The following is a 25,455-nucleotide window of genomic DNA, read 5'->3' as shown; positions in this document are numbered from 1 at the left end:
CCTCAGAATCCGACAGGCTCCCCTTTCACAGATAACAAAGCTGAGGCTCTGAGTAGGCCCCACGGAGAGCTGGCATTCGGGCAGGAACACAGGTAAATCCGCAGGATACTGTGACCAAAGTTCAGGGAGATGCAAAGTGCAGGCAGAGCGGTGACTCAGAGGCAGAAGCGTAGTGACAGGGATCCAGCGAGGGTGGCTCCTGGTCAATCCTGAATTCCCCACCAAGAGTCTGACTCGGGCTGAAGGCCAAGGCAGCCACTCTGCTGATCTTGGTCCCGTCTTCACTTTTTCTCACTGGGGCCCACAAACTCAGGCAGACAAGAATCCCCAAAGGAACCAAGTTCAATTTCCCAAGTCTCCACCACATTCTTTCACCCAGTTCAGAACCTTCAGAAATTCAGAGGAAACAATCCTTATAGATTAGGAACGAACAGCTTTATGGCAACAATGACGTTCTGATACAAATAACTGCATTATCCACGCTGTGTGACGGACACAGGCAGCAACCCAGTGTGGATCTCACGGTGTCCTCACACTCACTGCTCAAGCTGCTGGCCTGCAGGAACGGCCTCCGCTCTACCCGAGAGAGGCCCATCCACTCCCCTGAGCACCTCCATCCTTCTCATCCACAGCCTCCTGTTTCTAGTGACTCATGGCTCCCTCTCTTGTCCTTCAGATCCATCGCTGGTGCTTCCCTTATACGGAACACAACATCTATGTCGTTTAATGAATGTGTCCCTCGCTGCTCTCAGACACCTGAAATTCCCTCCTCATCCCTCCCAGAGCACAGAATATGGTCTCTGTACAGTGTGCATGCGCATACCTGCTGTGCCCAGCTTTTGGAGAAGAGCGGCTCTCCTTCACCACAAAGGGCCCTGCCGACCACCTCAGTGTGAGTGAAAGACAAAGTCCATCAAAGGCGTCTCCTGAGCAACCTGAAGAAAGTGATCCTGTCCTTAGCAACATTCACTCTCCCATAACATGAGAGGCCTGCATGCAGGACTGCTCTTCCTTATGGAGGATGCCCCAGCGTCTGCATCTGACCCACGTCAGAGAAAAGACGGAAGACCATCCCACTGGAAGTGACTGAGCAACATTCCAACAAACCGTCTACACCTGCCTCCAGCATCTGCCACTGTTTCTCATTCTCACCTCCCTTACCGGACAAGAGGCTTTCCCACAAGTATCCACTGACTGCCGAGGACAAGGGACAGACCCCTACCCTGATGATTAATCAAGGGACCATAGCCCTGCTTCAGGTGTTTCTATAACTAAGGAAATGAGAGCTCAAACTCAACACGCTGAAAACAAAGTGAGAGGTGTGTTTCATCCCACCCAGAACAACAACTGTGGACTCTGGACGTGCCCAACGGTAAGAAATATATGTCTGCCACTGTGCGATAGAGACGCTTCCTTCCCAACGACGGCACCTCCCCGCCCCCCCCCCCCCCCCCCCCCCCCCGCTCAGTGTGTGCAAATAGCCAAGCACAACACCTGTATGTCCTGAGAAACCTCAGGATGTTACAGCGCCCCCAGGCGGTTTTCCCCTCGCAATGTCAAGGCCTCAGCACAAACTCAGCCTTTGCCCCACCAACTCAATAAGAAAGAAGACAATACACATTGTAAGTCAATTCATACGATTCATATCATCCCACCCTGTGCTGTAGGTTCGGGTGCAGGGTAAGGACGCAGAGACCACTGGGTGGGTGGAGGGAGATGTGCCCCAGGGCCCCAGGATGGTGATGAAGGGGGATCCGTGGGGTACGGTGGACCCAGTGGGCCGGGTACAGGAGGGGGTCCTCTTGCATCCACAGGGTTCTGCAGAACAGAAACCAAAGGAATGTTGCTATGACAGACAGAAGCAGAACCCCCACCAACCTGAAACCCAAAGAAGCAGGGGTCAGCACCTGGCCCTCTCTTCACCCTGAGCTTCCAGGGAGCAGAGCACCAGTGCCACTAAACCCTAGTCCCCCTCTTGGTGCCACCACACACTCAGGGACCAGGGAAGGAAAGAACGTAGTGTCCCCACACATCACCATCCATGTCTGAGAAGGTGGGACGTCAAGTCGTCTTCTCCTACCAGGTGACCAGAGGCCACAAGAAACGGCCCATAAGCAGCATATGCCAGACAGGCAGGCATCTGCGTCCAGGCCCACTCTGATCCCCTCGTCCAGTGTGGCCCCAGAGGCTTGCCATGTGACTCAGTGAGAACAAAAACACGCTGAGAAGTCCGGAGAAGCCCAGTGTCCACACGTGGAATCACAGCCCCTCGTGGGTCCAACTGCTTCCCACCAGCACCCGCCTGACCCTGCTCCGCTTCCCTCCCTGACAAAGGGGTCTTCTTCTACTCTCCCAAGTGCTGTCCATGGCCACAGACACCGCTCAGGAGACAGGAGTTTCTGGAGTCCTGCAGCGGACCGGGAAAAGTGCTGAGAAGAACACGATCCCGAGGAGTTCGTGAGACCCAGCTCTGTGGATCTGCGTCACCGGCATTCCGATGCTCCTCAGCTCAGGCACAGAGCAAATGCGTAGTCGTAGTCCTTGGTGCCGAGAACCACTGAGGGGCCGATTCTGCATCCCCGGATGCAAACCAATGTGTCTGGAGAGCAGGCGTCACCCTCCCAGGATGGATCAGGAGAGACGCTATCAGTTGGCACAGCCACCAAAGCGCATCAGAACCCGCTCACGGGAGCACGACTGAAACGTGTGTGAGCCGTGGGCCCTGCAGGGAGTCACCGGGATTCCCTCTTCACGGCTGTGCTCCGGGGGGCCTTTTCTACCACACACCTGGCCCCTGGCAGAGTTCACCTTCATCTCACCCAGGGTGCAACTGGAGGGATTCCGGGTCGCGTCTTCACCCACACAGATGGAACGCACGTGAGGTCGCAGCTCACCTTCTCCACCAACACTCACAGCTGCCCAAAGCACGTGGCACAAAGTGTGAGGCAGGGCATGGCTTTCCCGTTTCCAGCTGTGAGGATTACCGCAGACATTCTCCCAGCTTAGTCTCCTGACCCGAAAACCAACACCACTACCGCTCTCGCGGGAAAGCAAACTGCAAGGAGTCAGCGGGACTGGCCGACTTCAGTGTGGAGTGACATATTGCTCTCCTCCGGAGTTTACACACACACACACACATGCACACATACACACACACACACAAGGGCAGGGTCCTGCTCTCCTTCATTTCTAAGCACCTGGAGCTTCAGGACGCCCCGCGGAAGGTGATGATTTGGAAACAGAGAAGTCTGTAGGCTCCGAATGAAGACTTGGCATATTGAAAGGTCAATGACACCACACACAGATCCCAGGACATACCCAATAGACACAGGTCAGGACAGGGTGCTGCCCAGACAGGAACAGGATTCCAGAAATGGTTACAATTGAGGAAAGACACAGTATTTACCTGGTCCTTCTGTGGGACCTTCTTGGGCGGGGTGCCGCTGTTGTCCCCTTGTGTGCCACAGGTTTCTGAATACGGCCGAAGCCCTACAAGGGAGGGAGGTGGATTCAGACTGGCCTTGACCATGCAGGATGGAAGCCAACCCTCTACACCTGCCCCACCCTGTTCCACTCTCTCCCACTCCCACATCCCTTCCAGATTCAGAGCGTTTCTCACAGGTCTCCTCTCACCCCTGTGGACAAAGGAGACACAAGTCCCCCACACCTGAGGATGTGATCAGTCCACCCAGTGACAGATGTTTTCAGAGCTAATGAATAACACTGGACAACTGGGGCCTCCACAAGTCACAGTGACTTGAGGTTGTGCTTCATCCATCCCAGGGCCCAAAACATTGTGTCTGGGCAGTGCCCATGGGCAAAGCTTTTATGTCTGTCTTTTGCAAACTGTCACTTTTCTTCTCGATGGCGGACACCTGCTGCCCATTTCTGTAGGGTGAAACAAGACAGTCCATGAAATGGATGTCCACAGAAAGGTGAGGAATGCTACTATGTCCTCACTCAGGTCGATCCTTGCATTGCAAAGCCTTCTGGTACCTCCTCTACATCTTCCCCACCAACTGAAGTACTTAAACTATGAATAGGCTTTACGATTCAGGTCATCCAATTCAGATCATCTTACCATGTGTAGCAGGAACGAGCTGTGCTTGAGGCCCCCATGTCCACCCATGTGGAGGAGGTGCAGGTGGCCCATAGCCAGTGAAGCCTGGTAAACCCTGCCCCATGTGGTAGGGCATATGGGGGGGCCTTGGGGCATGAGGAAACCCTCTCACATCTGTACCGACCTGCAGAACAGAGGAGAAAATATTTGGGCAAGACACACAAAAGTTGCAACACCAAGAGCTGAAACCCAAGAGAGCTCTCAGCATCCTGCTCCTTCTCCAATACCATGTTCCAGGAGAGCCACATCGTGCTAGAAAACTTTATCCCTCCCAATAGCTGCCTTCTATAATAAGGGGGGTGGGGTGAGGAAGGAGAATGGATGTTACAGGAATAACCTACTGTCACCAAACATCACTACCCATGTCTGCCAACGTTCACTACCAAGAAGTAGTGTCTTAAAGGGTGAAAAGGGATCACTGGAAACGAGTAAAGCAGCCCACACTCCAGACACGGAGGCATTGACATCGTGGACAACACTTCATCGTTCCTCTTCAACCACCGCAGAAGATTTGGGTTTGTTAAGAATAGACAGAATGTGGGGCGCCTGGGTGGCTCAGTCGGTTAAGCGTCTGCCTTCGGCTCAGGTCATGGTCCCAGGGTCCTGGGATCGAGCCCCGCATCGGGCTCCCTGCTCAGCGGGCAGCCTGCTTCTCCCTCTCCCACTCCCCCTGCTTGTGTTCCCTCCTCGCTCTGTCTCTCTCTGTCAAATTAATATTTAAAAAAAAAAAAGAATAGGCAGAATGTGGTGAAACTGAATGCCCTTTCTCCACAAGGAATCTGAGCCACTCGAGGTGAATCCCTTGCCCGCAAAGCCCCTGACTGTCCCCACCTGCCTCACTTCCTGACAAAGCGGTCTTCTACTCTCTGCAGTTTCTGTCCAGGCCACAAAGACCCTTGAGGAATTAGGGGCCTGTGGTCTGATAGTGGACCTGGAAAAGGGTTTTCCCAGAGGAACATGATACCAATGGCCCTTATTTACGTGCAGCGGCTGTGTTTATCTTAAAACACAGTCTTCGGAATTTTCCGCACACTGAGTTCCAGAGCAATTTTGTCCAGTGGGAAATTAAGATGGGAAGGCTAAATAACAGAATTCACAAAAATGTTTATGTTTTCTCATGGACAACTCCAGAACGTGTGATGAGAGAAGAAACCAGCTCTCACAGTGACATAAGACCAAAAAGACCTGCTCCTAGAAGCCCAACTGAAGGGCTTGTGAGGCCCGGGTCATGCAGCTAATCACCGACATCCCCCCTTCAGATGGTGTGGGCCAGTACACCCAACAGCTTTGGAAATTCACAACAGTCGTCGAAAGGGTACAAGTAGAGGGATTCTGTACAGCATTTTTACCAGCAGAAGTCAAACAGGGATGACTTACGAAACTTGCCCTATCTAAGAACATGCCAAACTGCAAAACAGGCAATATAAAATGGAGAGAGAGTTTCCCCTAGTTTCCAGTTGTGAGGATTACCACAGACCTTGTCCCAGGTAAATCATCTAACCCCAACATGAACACTACACCAATCGCACCTGATCGTAACCTACTGACTGGCAGTCAGGCCGGCCAGAGACTTCACTGTGGAGTGACGTGTCATCCTCCTCGAGCTAAGTCCCCGCCCGGGCACTGTGGGTGGGCAGGGGTCGACTCACACACACACTCACACACACACAAACACACACACACACACACACACACAGTGAGCGCCCTGCCATCCTTCACCTCTAAGCACCTGTGGCTTCAGGAGGTGCCACCGAAGGTGAGGATCTGTAATGGAGAAGCCTGTCAGCCCCTGGGTGAACTGCTTGTATTTTGAAAGGTGAACGACACCACAGACAAACCCTAACCCACCCAACAGACACAAGGCCAGGACAGGGTGCTGCTCAGAAAGGGAGAAGTTTCCGGAACACCTGGTAGAGGCCACAGTAGTTACCTTGCTCATCCCTGGGTCTCTAGGAGGCTCGGTGCCCCTGTTCCCCATGGGAGACCCACCAGTTTCAGCATCAGACCAAAGCCCTAGAACAGATGGAGGTGGATTCAGACCAGCACCGACTGTGCAGAATTCAAACCCACCCTCCAAACCCGCCCCTAACACGTTCCCCTCTGTCCCACTCTTGGGTCCCTTCTCAGACACACAGCATTTCTCAAATGTCTCTGCTGACCCCTGAGGACAAGGGGGAGACCTCTGCCTCTCCCCCTCGAGGATGGGACCACCATCGCCCAGCTTGCTTCAGGTGTTTTCATAGCTAAGGGAACGGCAGTAGACTGCTCTGGGCTCAACCAGCTAAAAATGGAGAAACCCTCAACATGAACGGCATGCATTCTTTTCTCAGGCCGCCAGTTGACGGTTCAATCCTTCAGTCTATAGATGAGGCCTAGCATGTGTGACTGGCTTTTACGTAAATATTTAAGAGAAGAATTGGAGTAGACTAATCGTACAGTCAGGAGCAAAGTAAAAATAGGCAGATTGAGAAGTAAAGCTGTGGCTTTATACCGATAACATTAGAGGAGTAAAATGCATGACTTTCACGGATTAATAGATTACTGTCGATGACAAATAAAACAAAAATCAAGGAACCTCCATAAAGAGTAAATAAATGCCATTTTTCTCAATTTTTGTTTTTTTCCAAAAAGTCTTCACCGTTGCGTCAAAGTGGGAAGGGAGCTCGGGCTCACAACTCCTCCAGGCTCAGCTCTGCAGTAGGTGGGTGGTAGAGGGGGTGGGGGAGGGTCTGCAGTCAGGGGAGGGGCATGAGCTCCACCTGTCACAGGGACAGGTGCCCTGCTGCCGGTGGGCACCTGAGGAAAGCACCCTCCTGTCACCCCTTCAGACGACCTGCTGTCCTTAGGGAGTGCTCGTGATTCTCTCCAGGACACACAGTGATCACCCACAGGAACGGGAAGGACATCGTGTGCTTTCCCAGCAGAGATCAGGCTGCTGCATTTCACAGCACGCTCCCTACCTCTCCGCACACGGTTCTGTGTCTCAGGTCTTCCCGGCATCGGTTCCTGCCTCATGGATCCCTCAGGCAGCGTCCCTCTCCTCATCATGTGCAATCTTGAATACAGAGAAAGAATGGACGTCTAGAAGAATTACAACACCATGTCCTCTACTAGACACTAAACAGCTTAGCCTTGACCCCTCAAGACACCCAGAAAAGGGCACGTCAAACTCGCACACCTGTGTCTCACGTAGGCGTTCTCCCTGCTCTGCTGCACTATCTTCCTCTCCCAAACCCGAGCCTTAGTCTGGGGGAGAAAAACACATCCGCCTTCAGCTGTGCCGGACTGTGCCCCAAACGAAGAGGAGGAAAAAGAAAACACTTACCCAGTTATCTAGAGCACTTCTCTCATGAGCTGCGATCTGAAAAAGTCAACACACCAAGAGCCCATGTTCAGGGATCTAAGGGCCACTTCCATCACCTGCAGGAGGCGCGAAGGGGCCAGGATGTTGGGGCACAACTCAGGTTACCTTGTGTTTGAAGGTGAGCTCTGCCTCCCGCAGCTGATCTTGCAACGCTCCGACTTCTCGCCTGTGAGTTATAATTGCTTTCGTCAGATAACACCCAATATTGGCTGTGATTTTAAATCATCTGCCCACGTGGCCATTCTCCTCTTATCTGTCCGCTCATACAATTGATCCTGACACAGGAAACACTTTTCACATGGTTATAATGCACAGTAGGATCAAAGCTATTGCTACCTCTTTTCCGTAATCGTTTTTCTTCCCCTGCAGGGTTCAGAGTTGACATAATTTCCTTACCCATTTTCAATCTTTCCCTAATTTATCACATGACAAGTGTGCCATCAAGTGTACTGGGAAACTTCTATCCTCGCCATGGTTGCCAGGGTTGCAAAGACCAGCGCCATCAGATGGCACTACCGGCTTTATGGGTAGGATTCATCCTACGACAAACTGCTTTCCTCAAGATTAGGACAACTGACACCACCCCCAGGGACGATGGCGTGGAAGAAGTTTCCACAGAATCAGGCCAGCGCTGGGGATCAGGACATGTTTAGTAATGAAATGGTTTTGTTCTTTCTAGAGCTTCACTTTTTGTGTCTGGTAATTCTCTCTGGATATGCCTCTGAATTTTTGTTTCTATTACATGGGAATTGAGTCTAAACAATGAAGAAAAGTGAAAAATACGAAGTGAACAGGGATGTCAGGAGCCGCTAATATTCAGTGTCTGAACTCACTTGTACTTGTCCGTTTCTTCTTTGATTCCTTTCAGATTTTCCACGGCAGCTGACAGCTGACTCTCTGTTGCCTCCAGGTCACGGCGGGTCTTTGCGACCTTCCTAAGACAGGAAAGGTATAGACATGGTCCAGTAGCCAAGGTCCAGAAGTTCTACCGTCATTCCTCCCAGCACACTGGATGGCCTAGATTCCAGTGTCCCTCATAAATGCACAGACTGACAACACAAGGAGGGAAATGAACTGAAGGTCCCATTTAGGGTTCAAGAAAAATCAAACTCCGGATGCTGCCAAGTCATTGCAATCTGAGCTGTCTTTACACTTCTCTACTTCATTATCAAGTCCTCAAGTAACATTGCAGTTTGTGTCCTCTCAGAGTTGGTCTTTTGTCGGAGACGGTGAAGGCTCCTTTCAGTTCAAAGTGAAAAACCAAGCCTGACCAACTATAGGATGAGGCGGGGGACCATCGTTAGTCGTACACCTCCACGGGGAGCCCTGATCCTCAGACCAAGGCTGTGCCTGACACAATGAACCCGAAAGGAAGCCTTCCAGAATATGGCTTCATCAGCATGGCAACTCACTCCCAGACATCTCTGGGTCTACAACTACAACCCCCGCCTCCTCCTTTGAAGAGGCCAATCTTAGTGCCGGCAATATGTCCTCAAGTGTAAAAGGCTGTGAACTGTCACATAGTCAGTGTGTTCTCTCCACGCAACAGATTTCAGATGGAAAACTATCAACTGCATGGAGTCAACCGACTTGAACAAGACTGAGTTCACTGATAGTGAAGGCAGCAACGTGCGATGCTTAGAAAGGCTGGTTTGCTGTGTTGCCCTCAGACTCTTTTGTTCATGGTGTTGATTGAAAGGGTTTCAACAGGACACCTGATTTACTCAAGATCACATGCAAAAAGACTCTTAGAAACGGAGTCAAAAGCTCCAGACAGAGAAAGACACATGCATTTGCTTCTGGTCTCTCAGGCAATCCTTCAGCAAATGCTTTCTGGAGCGGCTGTAATGGAGTGGCTCAGTTGTAAAGTGTAGAAGACAGAAAGGTGGTCAGGACACTGTACCCACCCCCAAAAGAAATTTCCAATGAACAGAACCAGGATGCCAATGACACAGAGCAGCCCCCACCCCCGCTGTGGGAAGGAATAACACAAAGCTGAGTGTCCAGGGAAGACAGGGAACAGTTTTGCTTTTCAACGTGAATGAGGGACTCGAAGGTCCTGATCTCCTCCTGAGAAAATCAAGGAAACACTGGACAAAAGAGCAAACTCGTGAGTGAATGCACCCAATTTCTAAAGAGTACATGAAGAAACACGAGAACCAGATGGAGAAGAAGGAAGCCTAGGAGAAGGCCAGCCTGGCAGTGGGAGCCAATCTCCCCAGGACACATCAATACATTCTGGAACAGGCAAGTGAACTGGAAAGAAGCTGAACAACTTTATGGGCATGGGCTTAGAAGGAAACGAGTCAAGTTCAGGGTCAGCCAGCAAAGGTGAGCCCTAGTGAAACCGCAGGCTTTGGCTGGGACCCAGGAGAGTTCCACCTAAAAAAATCAGCTGGATGGGAAATACCCTGGCCTTCTTAGGGACTGGGCTACAGTGAGTGATGTCAGTCGTACACTGGATGAAGGGATCCAGGACTGCTGGAGCCCCAACCCACTTTCCACAAAGAAACTCCCAGTGTCTCTGCAGCAGGACAATTCCATTTTTCTATCCACATTATTGACCCAAGTCTCGTACTGAACCAAAAGTGACTGAATTCAGGGCTAATAAGAACATGGGATGACACGGAAACCAAAAGGACAATGCAGACAGACCCAGAGGGGATCCAGGTATCAAAGTTTTTAATGATGGTACCTTCCCTCTTCTACTCCAAGGAGTCACACAACAAGCGTGACAAGCAGTTAGAACACACAGGGAAATGCAGGTCACACACATCAAGGCAGGAAGGGCAGGCACTATCCTACAGAATGCATTTGGCAAAAACACTCTAGAGCCAATTCTAAAAGAAATACAATTATCTAGACTGGCCGTCACAGAAATTCATACAATAGTATCTGTGGCAATTCACACAAGAATAGCTTACTCTTCGGCAGCCACTCGTCTCTGTTCAGAGAAATCCACCACGATACCCACTTTCCTCCTCAGGAGTTTCAATTCGGCTTCTTGAGTGGTTTTCAAAGAACTCAGGGCATTGCAATGGTCTTCCATCCATCGTTGATATTCTGGAAAGGATGAGTTTTCTTTTGTGTGTGTATGTGCACATGACCTGAGAACTTCGGTTTGATAGGGAAAGGAGAAGGGCAAGACCTTGAAGGCAGGAAGGCATTCTTTCCCTTCCCAATGCAAACTCATTGCCACCATATGGGGATTTCTTCCCCCAAAATAACATACCCTGCAGTTCTCGTTTTTTGGCCCTAAAGGCTCTCTGCTCTCCATCCTCGGATGCATCCTGGGCCTTTAAGACAGATACGAGAAAAGACATTCAGGAAATCATGATCACACAACAACGTGAGGGCGCCTAACAGGACGGGATCATGCAGTGCAACAAAGAAAGCCCTTAAGGCATAATAGAAGAAGGAGAAAGTAAGCAAAGTGGAAAAGAGTTCAAGTCAAAGAACTCACAAATGACTTTCTTAGTGGCTTTCATTCATATATATATCCACATACATACATATATACACGTCTTCCCCTATTCACATTGAAAATGCTCCGTTTGGCATTAAGAGAGGAAGGGACTGTACAGTCGGGCCAGCCATCGCCCTTCATCGCTCAAGTATCTTGTGGGGATCTGCTACATATCTTGGAGGGCAGGGCTGAATGATGTGATCATTACCTCGCTGTGAAATCAACCATACTTCCCAGTCCTTATAAGAGCAAACCTCATCATGGTGGTTCTAAGTGAAATCCCAGCTCCCTGCTCCGTAGGAGTTTCAGTTCCCAGATGCCCACTCTCTACTGTGCTAAACAGCAAGCGAGGATGCTGCACTCACCTCACCCAGTGAACCAAAAGCCTGCCGGAGCCACATTAAGCTAAAACTCAACAGCCAGCTCTTACCATACCCTGATTCTTGACCTTCTTCTCTCTCTCAATTTGCAAGTGAGCCCGTGCCCGACGAAGGGTGTCATTTAAATTTTCATTAACTTCCTCAACCTTTTTTGATGTTCTCCTTCAACAAAACATTTTGAATGAGTAATAATAATCCATTCCTTGGGGCACCTGGGTGGCATCCGGGTGGCACAGTCGGTGGAGTGTCTGACTCCTGCTTTCGTTTTGGCTCAAGGCCTGATCTCAGGGTTATGGGATTGACCCCTGCATCAGGATACACACTCAGCATGGAGTCAGCTTGGGATTCTCTCTCTCCTTCTGTCCCCTACCACTCACTCTTTCTCTCTCTCTCAAATCAGTCAATCAAGCAATGTTTAAAATAATAATAATCATCATGATAATGATGATAATTCATTACTTTGATTTCTGTTGGTAGGACACAATTCAGGCAAAGAAGGGATTCTTACCTTCCATTGAAGCACTTCCTCAGAGAGAAACTTATGTTCACTCTTGGTTTCTGCAAGGTGTTTCTTGCCTTCCTGGATCTATAAAACATATGAAGAAGGAAACAGAATTCCAAAATAGCATCGTGTTACACAAACCTATCTACTCATGTGTGACTCCTTTCAAAATAGAGAGGCAGTGCTCTACATTTGTGAAACTTCTCTTGAATCAGGACCATTTCTGGATCACATGAAATAGGTCAATAGGATGAACTACAAGAGGTGGAAGTAACCAAAATGAAATCACAAAAAGTATTTGAAAAGGCACTGATACCTTCAGCTCCCAAAGGGATATTTCCTGAGCAAGCTCCCTGTTTTCTGTTCTAAGTCGATGGATCTTCTCCTTTATTTGTTGTAAGGTTACTAAAAGGAGAAAAAAGAATCTCAAAGATAACTAGCAAAACCAGTGACATTGAATAATCCCAGTGTATGAGCACCAGAGACACATTCTCTGACACTTGGGTGTAACTAACTTGTTAGCATTCCCATTGTGCCCTAAGGAAGCAAGTTTTAGCAGCATTGGAAACCTAAGACAACCTATTTCGGGGAGATTCCTACTGAAATTTTTTTCAAAAATAGAGAAACGCCCTCAAATGTCTTCTAAGTTTGCTCCCATGCGGAAGCACCAATCTTGGAAAATGCAATCACTGCAAATGCTGATGTCATCCCCAGATACCTAACAGAAAAACCAAGCATCCTGTCAACTAACATTTCTCTCCTCCGATGATTAAGGTACAAAAATAAGTCCCTGCAAACAACCCAAAATGAACAAAACCATCCTTTGCTCCTGCTCAGCGCCATGTCCGTTTCCAGATCCTCCTTGGAATTCCACACAAGGAAAGCTCAAAGTGGCAATTGAGTGACACCTCCAAGGCCTTCAGTGACTTTCTGCTGCTCACAGATTGCCTGTCATGAACCCTAGGCAGGGGCTCTGGAGGACAAGATCTTTGGAATCAAACACACTCGGGTACAAACTCCACATTACAGTCTCTGGAGGGCCTGGATAACTCACACTCCCTGGGACACAAGCTTTTCTCATCCCAACATGAGAAGTTTACCCTCTACCCTGACAGGAAAACAACACTCATGAAGCGCCCTATCACTGATGGATAACACATCGAAGGTCAAGAACACAGACTCCTCTAACTGGCACTTAATTCTCTCATCTCGGGGTACTTGCGTGGCTCAGTCGCTTAAGTGTCTGCCTTCAGCTTGGGTCATGATCCCACATCGGATCATGATTCCACCCTGGGTCCTGGGATCCCACATCTGGGTCTGGGCTCAGTGGGGTGCATGCTTCTCCCCCTCCCTCTGCCAGCCACTCGGTCTGCTTGTGCCCTCTCTGTCAAGTGAATAAACAGAATCTTCTAAAAAATCATAATTCTCTCATCTTACCTCAAAGTGCAAACTTCTCTTCTATTGGCCCAATGTGAGCGCTCTCGTGCCCTGAGATCTCTCTTCTCACCACCCCCACTGCTGCACTCACAGGGACGAACACCAGCATTCGAGGGTTTGCTATGTGCCAGGCAGCCACCCTGGCCGTCAGCAGACAGCACCACGGAATCACCACAATCCATGAGGCCCGACACAGTACATCACCCCCACTGGCACCCGTTCCTTTCCACTCATTCTCCCCTGGCAGGAAAGGCTCCCTCCACTTCAGACTCAAAACCACGCTTTAAACCTCTCTTGTGACACACGCTCTGTCTGGCAACATGTGGCTCCTTCTCTAAGTGTAGCCTGCTTGTTAGACTCAAAGAGTGTTTTCTCATCTCGACATTTCACCAAGAGCCAGGTCATGGCAAAGTACTCACTCCAGACCTCAGGCTCCTATCATCGCATGCCTCCTAAACATGTCTCTGCAAAATGACTCTTCCTATTCTCCCTACTCCCATGAGGTATACCTCCTCCTGGTCTCCTAAGAGATGGCAACACCCTCCACATTGTCACTTAGACTCCACATGGGAAAGAGAACGATTTTCAGGAGTTAACAAGTCAATTAGACATCAGGAGTCACCATATTTATCCCTAGTCCTATTATACCCACATCAAACACCAGTACCGAGAATTTACGACAATGAAAACTAAAGCCAAAAAACTTACCTTGATATTGTCGAGGCTTTATCTAAGAGAGGAAGAAACAAAATGAAGTTTGATGTCAAAACATATTACTAGTCAAAATCTCTAGTTCAGGTCAATACGGAAACAGTCATCCAATAAAATTACAATAATCATTTTGTTTAGCAGAATGACTTCACAGGATGAAAAAAGAAGACAAAATTGGAATTTCCTGATTAAGTCACCATAGTTCACAATCCATTTCTGATAAAGAGCACAAAGGTATATAACTTAGTTTTGACCCCAAAATCTAGTCACATTCTGTGAAATGAACGTTCAACCTGTTCAATTTTGACAGCGGACCATGCAGACATTTTAAAACACATTCATGAATTCATCATTTCCGTAACTTTAATGCAACCCAATATCCACACTGAGTTCAGAAACGGATTATTCTAAGATCCTGAAAGAAAGAAAATGGAAGGAAGGGAGGAAGGAATGTAGGAAGGGAGGCTGGCAGGTGAGCAAAGCGCTGACAAAATTATGCCGTTTTCCTTGTCCAGAAAGCTTCTCTGAACTATTACTAAGGGTTGGCTGTTTGCTGAATTCACACACAGTTATGGCACATCAGGTGCTATGAAGTTTCCCAGATTGCTACAGAGGGTCATCAAAAAGAAAGAAAAGCCATCGAAGGAGAAAAAGAGTGGCACGTGGCGAGAGATGAAGCATAAGCAACAAGAGAAATGACATCGGATGTTTCAAAAGAGGGGAACCCGGCTATCCAGATCGAGTCACCGTGATAAATTATAGCTTAGTAAACTCTAGGCAAGACCCCATTTTGACACCATTAACATATTTCCCCATTCAAAAGTTTTACAGGATGAGGAGAGGCTGAGGCCAGCCCCCAAATCTTGCCAGGATATTGGAATCTCACCACGCTATCAACAAGCCAGTTGTTAGGGGAAAGTCCATCAGTGGAGGGCAAACAGAAAACCATGGTGATTCCTGTAACTTCACATGTTGCTTAGGAATCTCTGAGTTGCTCTGGCCCTTGTCACCCAGCCCCACAGGAAGGGGAAGTGAAGAGACAGATGAGCACAGCAAAGACGTCAAAGTTTTGTTTTCCTTTTTTAAAAAATTTTTATTGTTATGTTAATCACCATACATGACATCATTCGTTTTTGATGTAGTGACCCATGATTCATTGTGCATAACACCCAGTGCTCCATGCAGAACGTGCCCTCTTTAATACCCATCACCTGGCTAACCCATCCTCCCACCCCTCTCCCCTCTAGAACCCTCAGTTTGTTTTTCAGAGTCCATCGTCTCTCATGGTTCATCTCCCCCTCCGACTACCCCCCCTTCATTCTTCCCCTCCTGCTATCTTCTTCTTCTTTTTTTCTTAACATATATTGCATTATTTGTTTCAGAGCTACAGATCTGTGATTCAACAGTCTTGCACAATTCACAGCGCTCACCGTAGCACATACTTGTTTTCCTTTTGAAGGGAAGGTTTCTCCATTGGCAGGGAAGGGGGGAGGTTCCATTTAGAAATAACCTCAGAAGTTTTCTGTTCTTCTTAGAAAGGTCTGCCTTCAAGTGAAACTATGTCCCCAGAGCCTAACTGGGCCTTTCCCAAAGACTGCAATAGAGGTGAGGGGGAAAGTCTCCACTCCAATGCAATCTCCTCCCTGTCTCACCTGGGAGTAAACTCAGTCTAACCCCACACAGATGAGTAGACAACCTCACCCTAACGTCCTATTTACCTCAGTTCCTTTACCAGAACAGGAGATCTAGCTTTCAACACAACCTCACAAGGCATACTAGAGGTAAAAACCACGCCAGCAAGCACTAGAATCACACTACCTGAGGCATCTAAGGCAGAGACGATGGCATCGGCAGGCTGGGAATTTCAAGTCCCTTCCATACCTGATCTTGGATCTAAGCAAAAAGGGGGCAGTAGGAAGAAGAGATGATGAATGTAAGCAGAGATATGAAACTCTAAGATTTTACCGGGATGCTGGACAACACCATAACAGAAATCAAGAATGCCTTTGATGGCTTCATTAAGAGACTCAACATACCAGAGGAAAGAATCATTGTGCCTAAAGAATTTCCGGCAGAAACTTCCAAAAAGAAAAACAAAGACAAAAATTAAAAAGACAGCACAGAAAATCCAAGACCAGTGGGACAATTACAAATCGTGTAACACACACATAATAGGAAAACAGCAGGAGAATGGACAGAGAGACAGTTGGAGCAATAATGACTGAGGATTTTCCTAAATTAATATAGCCACCAAATCGCAGATCCAGGAAGCTCAAGACAAGGAAAGCAGGATAAATACCAAAAGAAACACACAAACAACTAACACCAACGATGCCTAACCCAGAATGTTCAGTCACAGGTCCTTAAAGACAAAGAAACAATTCTGGAAATCTGGAGCAGGGCTTGGGTGTGGGTGGTGGAAGGGGGAAGGAGAGCAGTAACCCTTACCCAAGAGGAATAAGGATAAGGACTACATCACACTTCAGAAACCTTGCCACCAAGAAGGATGAAATGTTTAAAGTGTTCAAAGAAACATCCAACTAGAAACCTGTGGCCAGTGAAATGATCCTGCAAAACACACTACAGAGGAAGGAAAACCGTCGGGGATAATGATGGGAATGACGTCAACGGTAAAGGTGTCAATTCTCCAAAAGACATAATAATTTCTCATGTGCATGCATTAACAACAGAGTGTCCAAGTACATCAGGCAGAAACTGAAAGAATTGCTGATGGAAACAGACGAATCCCTATTATCGCTGGGGAATTCAGAATCCTCTATCAGTCATTGACAGATCCAACAGATACAGAAATTCCATGAGAACACAGGTGAACTGAAAAGCATCACCGATCAGCTGGATCCATTAACATCTGCAGAATAATCCATTCAACAACCCAAGGAAAGACATTCTTCTCAAGTTCCCATGGAACATTCACTAAGAGAGGCCATATTCGGGGCCATAAGATACATCTGAACAACCAAAGGAAAAGAAATCACAGGAAGTATGTTCTCAGACCACAGACGACTCAAACTAGACATCAAGCACCGAAAGATAGCTAGAGAATGACCCAAAAATGGAGATGAAACAACACACTTCTAAAGAACACATGGGTTGGAGGGCAGGTGGGTGGAGGGATGGAGGAAAGAGGTGAAGGGGATTAAGAGTACACTTATTGTGATGAGCACTGAGAAATGTATAGACTTGCTGAATCATGTTGTACACCTGAAACGAATACTACACTGTTGGCCAATTATGCTTGAACTTTAAAAAAAAAAAAGAACATATGGATCACAGAAGGCACTGCAACACAAATTTAAATCTATTTCAATCTAGGTGATCATCAAAATTGATGTATTAGAGGGATATTTCTATTACTGAATGGATACAAAAGGTCCAATGACTATAAAATTTTCTGCTTATGTATGAAGAACAGTATATATAAGCTACTTTAGTATACTTACAGCGAGGATGGTTCTCCAGATATAAATGAGAAGGACACAAACTCCCAAGGGGGCAGTGATAATGGGAAGTTTCCATAGAACTCCAACCCCATCAGGGCCAAGAGGGAAACGGCCAGGCACAACATGGACAAGCTGAAATAACACGTGAGACAATGAGGAATCTCAAAGATTTACAATGTCTCTGTCCCAAACCATCAACTTTACAAACCCTCAACCAGCCTCCCCCAGGTAAGCACAGCTCTCAAGTGCCTCCCCACGGAGGAGAAGGAGCACAGAGGAATTCCAAAGGAGCAGGGGCAAACTTTTGGGAGTGATGAGTGTGTTTACTATCTTACTGTGCTGATGGGTTTCACTGTGTTTACCTATGTAAATATCAACAAACTCTATTCTTGAAAAAGGTGTTGTGATCATATATACATTATAGAACACTGAAGCTGTAGGAAAAATCTAATAGGCAAATCTGAAGAGATTTGATTTTGCCTACAAACACATTGCAAATAAATTTTCTATAGCTAACAGAACTTAAGAATTTATAAGCCCACATAAAATAGACAAGAGAAGTAAATGTAAACTTACAGTAGGTAAGAAGTCACTGACTTCTATTGTACATCCATGAAGGACCTGGATAAACTCCTCTGGAACCTTTCCAAAAATATGCCCGAAATTTATGGAAGAATGAGAGAAAGCAAGAATAAAAAATGTACTAGAGATATAAATGAGAATGTTCTATGGACAGATGTTTATCGATAAGGACATGAGTGAGAGAGAGACAGGAGGCTTCTATTAGAATAATATGGGATGAGTATTTCAACAAAAATAAATTACAATTATTGCTTAGTTTCTGAAAACAGTGATGTTTTCTTTCAATGCCCACTTTGCTTCAGAATCACAGCCCAAAATGTCAGATTTCAGGGGTACATGAAGATTTTCATGATCAGGTGATCTTGTTTCTTTTGATGATATCTGTGACATTTTAAATTACTTGAACACCTATCTCCAAAAGCCAGTGAAAGGCATTCATGTTCCTATTTCTCAGTATTGTAACTAAATCAGTCAAGACCAACTCTAAAATTTAATTTTTTAAAAGATTTTATTTATTGATGTGAAAGAGAGAGAGAGCATGAGCAGGGGAAGGGGTAGAGGGGGACAGAAAAGAAGACTGCCGGCTGAGCAGGGAGCCCAAGCAGGGCTCAATCCCAGGACCCTGGGATCATGACCCAAGGCTAAGGCAGAAGCTCAACTGACTGAGCCACCCAGGTGACCATGAAATTTCATTTCTAAAAGAATACAAAATTCCTGGATATGGACACCAAAAAAAAGAACACATCTCATTTTACAAAAACTGGACTTCCAAGTATTTTAGGAGACGAGACGCTCACAATGCAATTCATACTCATTCACACCAAGCTTGAATTGCGTGCAAACACAACTCTCTAGAAAGTACCCCTGAAATCTATAACATTCTCATCTTCAGCCCTCACAGCTGAGGTCACAAACATGTGTGCTGGTGGGAAACATACACGGTCTTTGAACAGCCGCTGTCTGAAAGAGAACATTAGCTATCTGCACAATGGTTGATCATGGGGATCAAATGCACAAAAGACAGAGGCCATCTTGTCACAAATGGAAAACACCCCCAGTTGTGGCCACGTGGTACGTCTGGCAGCTGTCGGGATGCTGACCAGTAGCTGATTCTTAACTAGATGACATCCAATGGGGCCAATAACACTGGCTTCTAACAGACAATGGCCATGAGCAGGTGGAGGAGGGAAATGCAAGACCAGGTAGTTTATGCAAGAGCTCAGAGATGAGGGAGGGTGAGAAAGTCCAAGTGATCTATGAGATGCAGCCTCGGTAGAGGGGGATATTTCCAATAAAGACTACCAAGAAATTCCCTCCTTTGAAGACTCAAAAGAAACAGAATCGAGTCTCTTTTGACTGGAGGTATTCATGTGGGATGAGTCTGCCTCAACACTAGGGTCCTTCCTGACTACTCCCACTTTGCAGAGCCCTGTCTAAGAATCTGGTGTAGGCCGGATCTAAAGAAGTCTGCTTATTTCTAGGGTGTTCCCTGTCTGTCTCTCTCTCCTGACGGTAAGGGTTTTATTTTTTAAGGAGTGAAATATCACACTAGGAACCAGGTATTTCTTTATATTGGGACAATCCTAAGGACATTCAGGAGCTTTTGACTTTGGGGAAATCAACACTCTGTACATACTGGGCCAAAGAATGGATAACAACTCATTCGCTTCCTGATGACATCAATCCATCAGATTTTCCTGGGACAGACGTCCCAGCAAGATGCGGTCACTTAGTCTCTGCTGGGCTTCTCAGGGCTCCCATGGACCTGGTGGGACACAGAGTCCCTGGGGACAGCCTCCGAGCCCAGAAGGAAAGGGCTGACTCAGAAGTTGTTACAAGTCAACCAACCAGGAAGCACAGAGCACAAAGGACACTTCACTGTTTAACACTTGAGTCCCAACACCAATGCTTAAGATACCACTGTTCCCAGGGCTGCCAAACTTCACAAATATGAACAATGTGCTGATATGAAATCAAAGTATGTAGAAGATGGACCCTAAACATACAAGGCTTGCAGCAGGATCTTCACTGGGCTTCCAGGAGCTAGTCTAATACCCGTAGCTCCTAGACATTAGCATTCCTGACATTTTCAAAGACAAGTTGAATGAGATCTAATGTACATATCATACAAGCCCCCTATTGAAGACAAAGAGCTCAATGGCTTTTCATATCTTCTCAAATCCTTCCTTCTTGACACCATAAGCCTAGTATTTTCAGGTTTCCATCCTGCCAGAGCTGCTCTTTTTGGACCAAGCACACAGACAGGACCCAGAACTTGATGTGGACGGCTGTGGCCCCAGCCCCTTCAGGCTGACCGAGAAACCTGCCCTGCGGTCCTCGGTCTTCAGGAAGAACTGCAGTTCTTCTCAAGTTCCCACCAAGGACCCCATGAAAAAACTATTATTTCACCACCATGTGAAAGAACCCAGGAGGAACGAAGACACCACTAGCAGCTTTGAGTCACCGGGTGGCTCAGTCAGTTAAGTGACGACGTCTTGGTTTGGATCAAGTCATGATTTCATGGTCCTGAGGCTGAGCCCCTCTTCAGGCTCTGGACTCACTGCACAGCTGGCTTGGGATTCTCTCTCTCCCTCCCCCTCTGCCCTTCCCCCCCACACCTGTGAAGATACCAGTGAAGTGCCATGTTTACTCACATTTGGGTTTGGGGAACCGGGACAGCGGAGCAAGAGCACCAGGAACAACAGCCTCTGCACCTTCATGTCTTGGTCCTTCCAAGGGGTGCTGGGGCGTCAGGGAGGAGGTGGAGATGGGGGGTGGAGTGGAGGTAGGGGTGGGTGGGGTAGGGAGGGGTGGGCAGGGGTGGGAAGGGGACAGGGTTTTAAGGAGGGTTGGGAGCAGGGTAGAAGTAAAGGGTGGGATTGGGGAAGGCGTTTGTCAGGAGAAGAAGGGGTCAGCGACGGTGTCAGGGTCAGAGTAAGTACTCGAGGGGAGGTTCAGAAAGGGTAGTAGGTCAGCAGGTTAGGAAATCACTAGGTCAGCAGGAAACAGTAGCAGGTGAAGGGATTGGAGGACGATACACTTTTCTCCAAGCCTTGCCCTGGTTGAACCGTTCCTTAGCAACCCAGAGGCTTTATACTCTCTCTCAGCCAGTCATCTGCCTTTGCCCCTGCTAGATCATAATGGACACCCCGCGTGACCTCATACTTAAAGAGCCCCTTCCCAACTGGCGCCCCACCATGTGCCATCCCAATAACAGGTCCTCTCTGGAACTTTGGCCATCCTTCTTGTTTCTGCTCCCTCCCAACCCGGGTCCCTGTTCCCCTCTTCTGGGCGCTATCTCCTTCCTTCCAGAACTCCCATCCTAGAGCCATTGGCTGAACAACATATAAAGCAAAGGAGGACAGAACTGCAACAACAAGCAAATACACACGCAGAGTGGGAGGTTTCAACCCTCTCTCAGTGACTCAAAGCACACAGAACATCCATAACATGTAGACCTTGATAGCAAACCATCTGAATCCCACAGCTATCTCCGTATGTCTGTCCACATCCATATACCACTGTGGAGGACACATTAACTTTGGGCATATAGGATACACTTACAAAAATGCACCCGATCTATTTTGGCCATAAGGGACATTTCAGTACGTTTCAGAGGCATGAAATCACACAGAGCATGTTGTGGTAATATAATGTGCTAGAAATCATGGCTAAAAAGCTCACTAGAATTTCCCATATGTTTAGAAATGGAGAAGTACCTCTATAAATAAAATAGGAGTAAAGAAATCCCAAAGAAAAAGCTACCTTGGAACCGAATGAAATAAGCATGAGAAAATTGTAATCAAGTATGTCTTCTGGGCTGGTATATCCTGGGATATTAGTATGAGAAGACTGTATGGCCTCAAAATCATCCCTAGTTGACGGAGACATTTTAACACCTCAAACAGCGGTAGATCTGTCACTTACCTATGTGACCCTGCTACACACTAGCTTGGGCTTTACGTTATGAACCTCACAGGGGAAACAATCCAAGCTGACTCTCATGGGATCTCTTGGGACCTCCAGGAATGAGAGTATTTTAAGAGAAAACATTCACCAGCTTCTCTCCTGGGGAATCCAAGACAACACCCAGAGAGCTGGCAGCTCCAGGTGTGCTGGGCGGGGAGAGCCAAGCAGGTGGGCAGGGCCAGGGACCCAGGTGACTAGACAAACCCCCTGTGATCATCTCTCTTGGGCCCTGTCCTGAGCCGAACTTCCTAAACTGTTTCTCTCTAGGACTAACACAATGTTTCCCCAACTCATTCAGGCCCAAGGCAGCTGAAAATCAATGCTCTACAAACCACCACTTATTGTGTCAATTTCTTGTCAACAGGAACCATTTTAGCACTGCTAAAATAGGAACGCAGTATCTTGAACATAAATATAAAGAAACCATAAAAAACAAGCAAACAAAAACAAAACAAGGAGAGCAAAACATTTGTATGAAATTCTGTTTAGATGCTGCTGCCCGCCTCCAGAGCCCCAGAGTTGCGCGGTCCTGGTTATAGAAGGAGAGACCAGCTACAGAAGGGGTGGAGTCAGACTAGCCCAAAAGTGAACGGGAGAGAGGCCCAGCCTCTAAGGGGGACTAGGGAATTCCAGGAAGGATGGCCGGGGTCACCCTGATTATAAGTGGAACAGGGAGCAGGGAAAGAAGAAGCAGTGAACAGAGTTTGGGGGCCTCGAATAGGTGAGATCACTCGTGGAGGTGAGGAAGTGTCCCCAAAGCCAGCGTCAGCCTCCCGTCTACGAAGCCCTTCGTGGCCCCTGGAAACAGGGCCGGGAGCCTAGAGTGTGACATCCAGCTGTGCTGCTTACCAGCTGTGTGACCCTGGGCTGGTTTCCTTCAGTGAGCTGGGGGCGTCCAAGCCTGTGTCCATAACTGTGCTGAGGACAAGAGGAAGCCACGTGCTGAGCACCTATGGACATGAGCAGCAGCATCTCCATGGGGCAAGTGCCTTCCCAGATGCGGTGCCTCACGTCTCACAGCTGTTAAAGGCGACACTGGTGACAAGCACAGGTCCCTCCTGTTTCAGGCCTGTGCTAAGCCCTGCCCTTTGCACACATCATCTCTCAGTCTCCAGATGGCAGGAGGACCTCCTAAAGTGCGGGGAGAGCTCCGGGCCCCTGGGGAGGCTGAGGGATTCCTGGGCCCTGGGGAAGGGTGAGTGATTGGGGGACCCTACGGAGGGCTGGGGAACGGAGCTCCTGGGCTCCATGGAAGGAATGGGGGATCGGGCACCCCGGAAAGGGCTGGAGGAGTCTTGCAGGATTCCTGGGTCCCCACAGGGCAGATCCCTCCCACACCTAAGCTGGTGCAGGCTGGGACCTGGAAGCAGCAGCATACAGAGGCAGCAGGTCCATGGGATGCTGGATGGAACGGAGAGGAATGGTCTGGCAGGCAAGTGGAATCACCAGGCTGGGCTGCCCTCGGCGCCTTCCCCCTTCCCCAGCCACCTCACTAGCTCTGGCCCTGACCTCACTCTCCAGCAGGGCATGGGCAAGCCAGGCAGAGGTGGACACCTGGGCCCAAGGAAGGGTCCCTCCTCAGACCTCTGTGTTGTGCTTGTTGAACAGACAAAAGGAGTCACCCAGGGCCCCTGGAACCAGGGGGGAGAATCTGGCCCCAGAGTCCTCTCCAATGGGGCTTGGGGAGAATCATGGAGGGACAGCATTTAGCACTGGTTCATTCACAGAATAAAAGCACAACACAAGTCCCCTTGGATGCTGATGTCAGTTCATTACCCCAGCCACATACTGGGCGCTCACTCGGGGACTTGGAAGCAGGAGAGTAACGGATAGTAATTTAAAAGAACAAAAATGCTGGAATGTGAGCATTCCTGATGCTCTTAAAATCAATGTCCAACACTCCCCTCCTCACCCTCCCCATAGTGAGGAAACTGAGGCAGCCAGGGATGTGGCGAAGAAGACACAGTGGTTTCTGAGGCTTTTGCTGATTCCATCTGACCAAACTCCTTGTTCCGAAGGTCACTTCTTTTAATCTTGCCCGTGACGGTTTTGGGCAGCTCTGAGACAAATTCCACCTGGTCAAGGATAAAGCAAACCCATCCCAACTTAGTCCTGCTGTCATTTCTTACCAATGCCCCAGGCTCCTCCTCTGCCCCTGCACAGTCCCCCAGACAGGCTGGCACCATGTGGTGGCCCCAATAGGCTCCACCAAGGCATGTCAGGGTGTCCCCTGACCCGGGAAGTTGGATGCAGCCCTGTGACGTGCTCTGACCAGTGAGATGTGAGTGGGAGTGAGGCGTGCCACCTCGAACAGAACACTTGGGACAACTGGGTCTGGCATCCACTCTGGCCATCTCTTCTAGCACCTGGCAGTTACCTATGGTGGGTGCTCCTTTATCCTGGTCCCAGGAAGACCATGCGGACATGTGGCAGGAGCAAGAAAGATACTTCCCTAGTAGGAGCCACTAAGACGAGGGGCTCCTAGTTCCTCACAGTAACATCAGCCCATCCTAACTGGCATGCAGCCTCCAGTCTACTCTCTAGGAGGCAGCAGAGCCTTACATGTGAAGGACGAACTCTGTTTTCAGATACACTGGCTTTGAGTTCAGCTCTGCCCTTTTCTTCAGTCCAACCTCCGGCCATTTACTGTGAGTCTCTCAGCCTCCCCCATTTCCAGTCTGTCAAATGGATGCTTATGCCATCTCAGGTTTGGGGGGATTAAATGAAATAATACATGTAGAGCTTTGAGTCCAGCCCCTGGCACACATGTTCAATAAATATTAGCTATCTACCTTTGGGTAAACACTCAGAAAGCACAGCAATGTATTATTACAAAAGAAAGACACGTTAAGTTTTTCACCCATGTATCCTTGCAAACGTGGTTTTTCAACAAGTCAGATAACATGTATATTTATTCACAGCCTGCTTTTTTTCTCTTAATAATATATTTTTGTGATGTTTTTTATGTTACAAATAAGAGATCTGCATCATCTTTTTAAATTATAGGACAGCATTAATTACCACGAATAATTTAATCATTTCTCTATTGTTGGACATTTTCATAGTTCGCACATGGCACTGAAAACAAATGAGGTAGAAAAAAAACCTCTCAGAATGTATTTTATGCTACAATAAATATTATTTTGTTAACTTTTGTTTGTTATGTATCTATATATGTACTGGGCTTCAATTTAGAATATATTTCTTACTACAAATAATGTTTTTTACAAGTGTGGCAGTTGTTGACTTGAATGTCTTTTTCACATTGTGAAAGATTTCAAATAACCTTCTTGGATATTTCTAGGCTCTTGGCTGATTTTTTTCTGTAGGTTTTTTGTCAGCCTTTTTGTTTTCTGACACAGGATAGAGGTTTCCAGGATTAAGATGGATCTCCCCTAAACCCCTAAGTTGAATGCTTCTTCGGTAGAGAAAAATGCTCATTCCATGGGCTACATCAGCTTCA

General features: G+C 47.9%; 1 protein-coding gene across 2 annotated transcripts in view; it reads right to left on the bottom strand.

Annotated features, from left to right (window-relative positions):
• Positions 1 to 1,627: 1,627 nt before the first annotated feature.
• The window catches only part of LOC144382267 (uncharacterized), a 37,045-nt gene continuing 13,217 nt past the window's right edge, over positions 1,628 to 25,455 (bottom strand). For both annotated transcript variants that reach the window (XM_078074751.1, XM_078074752.1), the window contains 18 exons: positions 23,905 to 24,067; positions 22,842 to 22,910; positions 20,678 to 20,765; positions 17,442 to 17,573; positions 13,978 to 13,999; positions 12,149 to 12,237; positions 11,839 to 11,916; positions 10,717 to 10,780; positions 10,409 to 10,547; positions 8,318 to 8,419; positions 7,590 to 7,650; positions 7,446 to 7,481; positions 7,299 to 7,366; positions 7,081 to 7,175; positions 6,051 to 6,133; positions 4,082 to 4,244; positions 3,407 to 3,489; positions 1,628 to 1,818 (listed from right to left, as the gene is read on the bottom strand). In XM_078074751.1, coding sequence (XP_077930877.1) covers positions 1,642 to 1,818; positions 3,407 to 3,489; positions 4,082 to 4,244; positions 6,051 to 6,133; positions 7,081 to 7,175; positions 7,299 to 7,366; positions 7,446 to 7,481; positions 7,590 to 7,650; positions 8,318 to 8,419; positions 10,409 to 10,547; positions 10,717 to 10,780; positions 11,839 to 11,916; positions 12,149 to 12,237; positions 13,978 to 13,999; positions 17,442 to 17,573; positions 20,678 to 20,765; positions 22,842 to 22,903 — 1,542 coding nt within the window. In that variant the 5' untranslated portion in view covers positions 22,904 to 22,910; positions 23,905 to 24,067 and the 3' untranslated portion in view covers positions 1,628 to 1,641. The remainder of the gene's footprint in view (positions 1,819 to 3,406; positions 3,490 to 4,081; positions 4,245 to 6,050; positions 6,134 to 7,080; positions 7,176 to 7,298; positions 7,367 to 7,445; positions 7,482 to 7,589; positions 7,651 to 8,317; positions 8,420 to 10,408; positions 10,548 to 10,716; positions 10,781 to 11,838; positions 11,917 to 12,148; positions 12,238 to 13,977; positions 14,000 to 17,441; positions 17,574 to 20,677; positions 20,766 to 22,841; positions 22,911 to 23,904; positions 24,068 to 25,455) is intronic.

The sequence above is a fragment of the Halichoerus grypus genome, chromosome 6 (genome assembly GCF_964656455.1).
Source record: "Halichoerus grypus chromosome 6, mHalGry1.hap1.1, whole genome shotgun sequence".
NCBI lineage: Eukaryota > Metazoa > Chordata > Mammalia > Carnivora > Phocidae > Halichoerus > Halichoerus grypus.
Note: the sequence above shows the minus strand (reverse complement) of the source record. Positions and strands in the feature narration are given on the sequence as shown.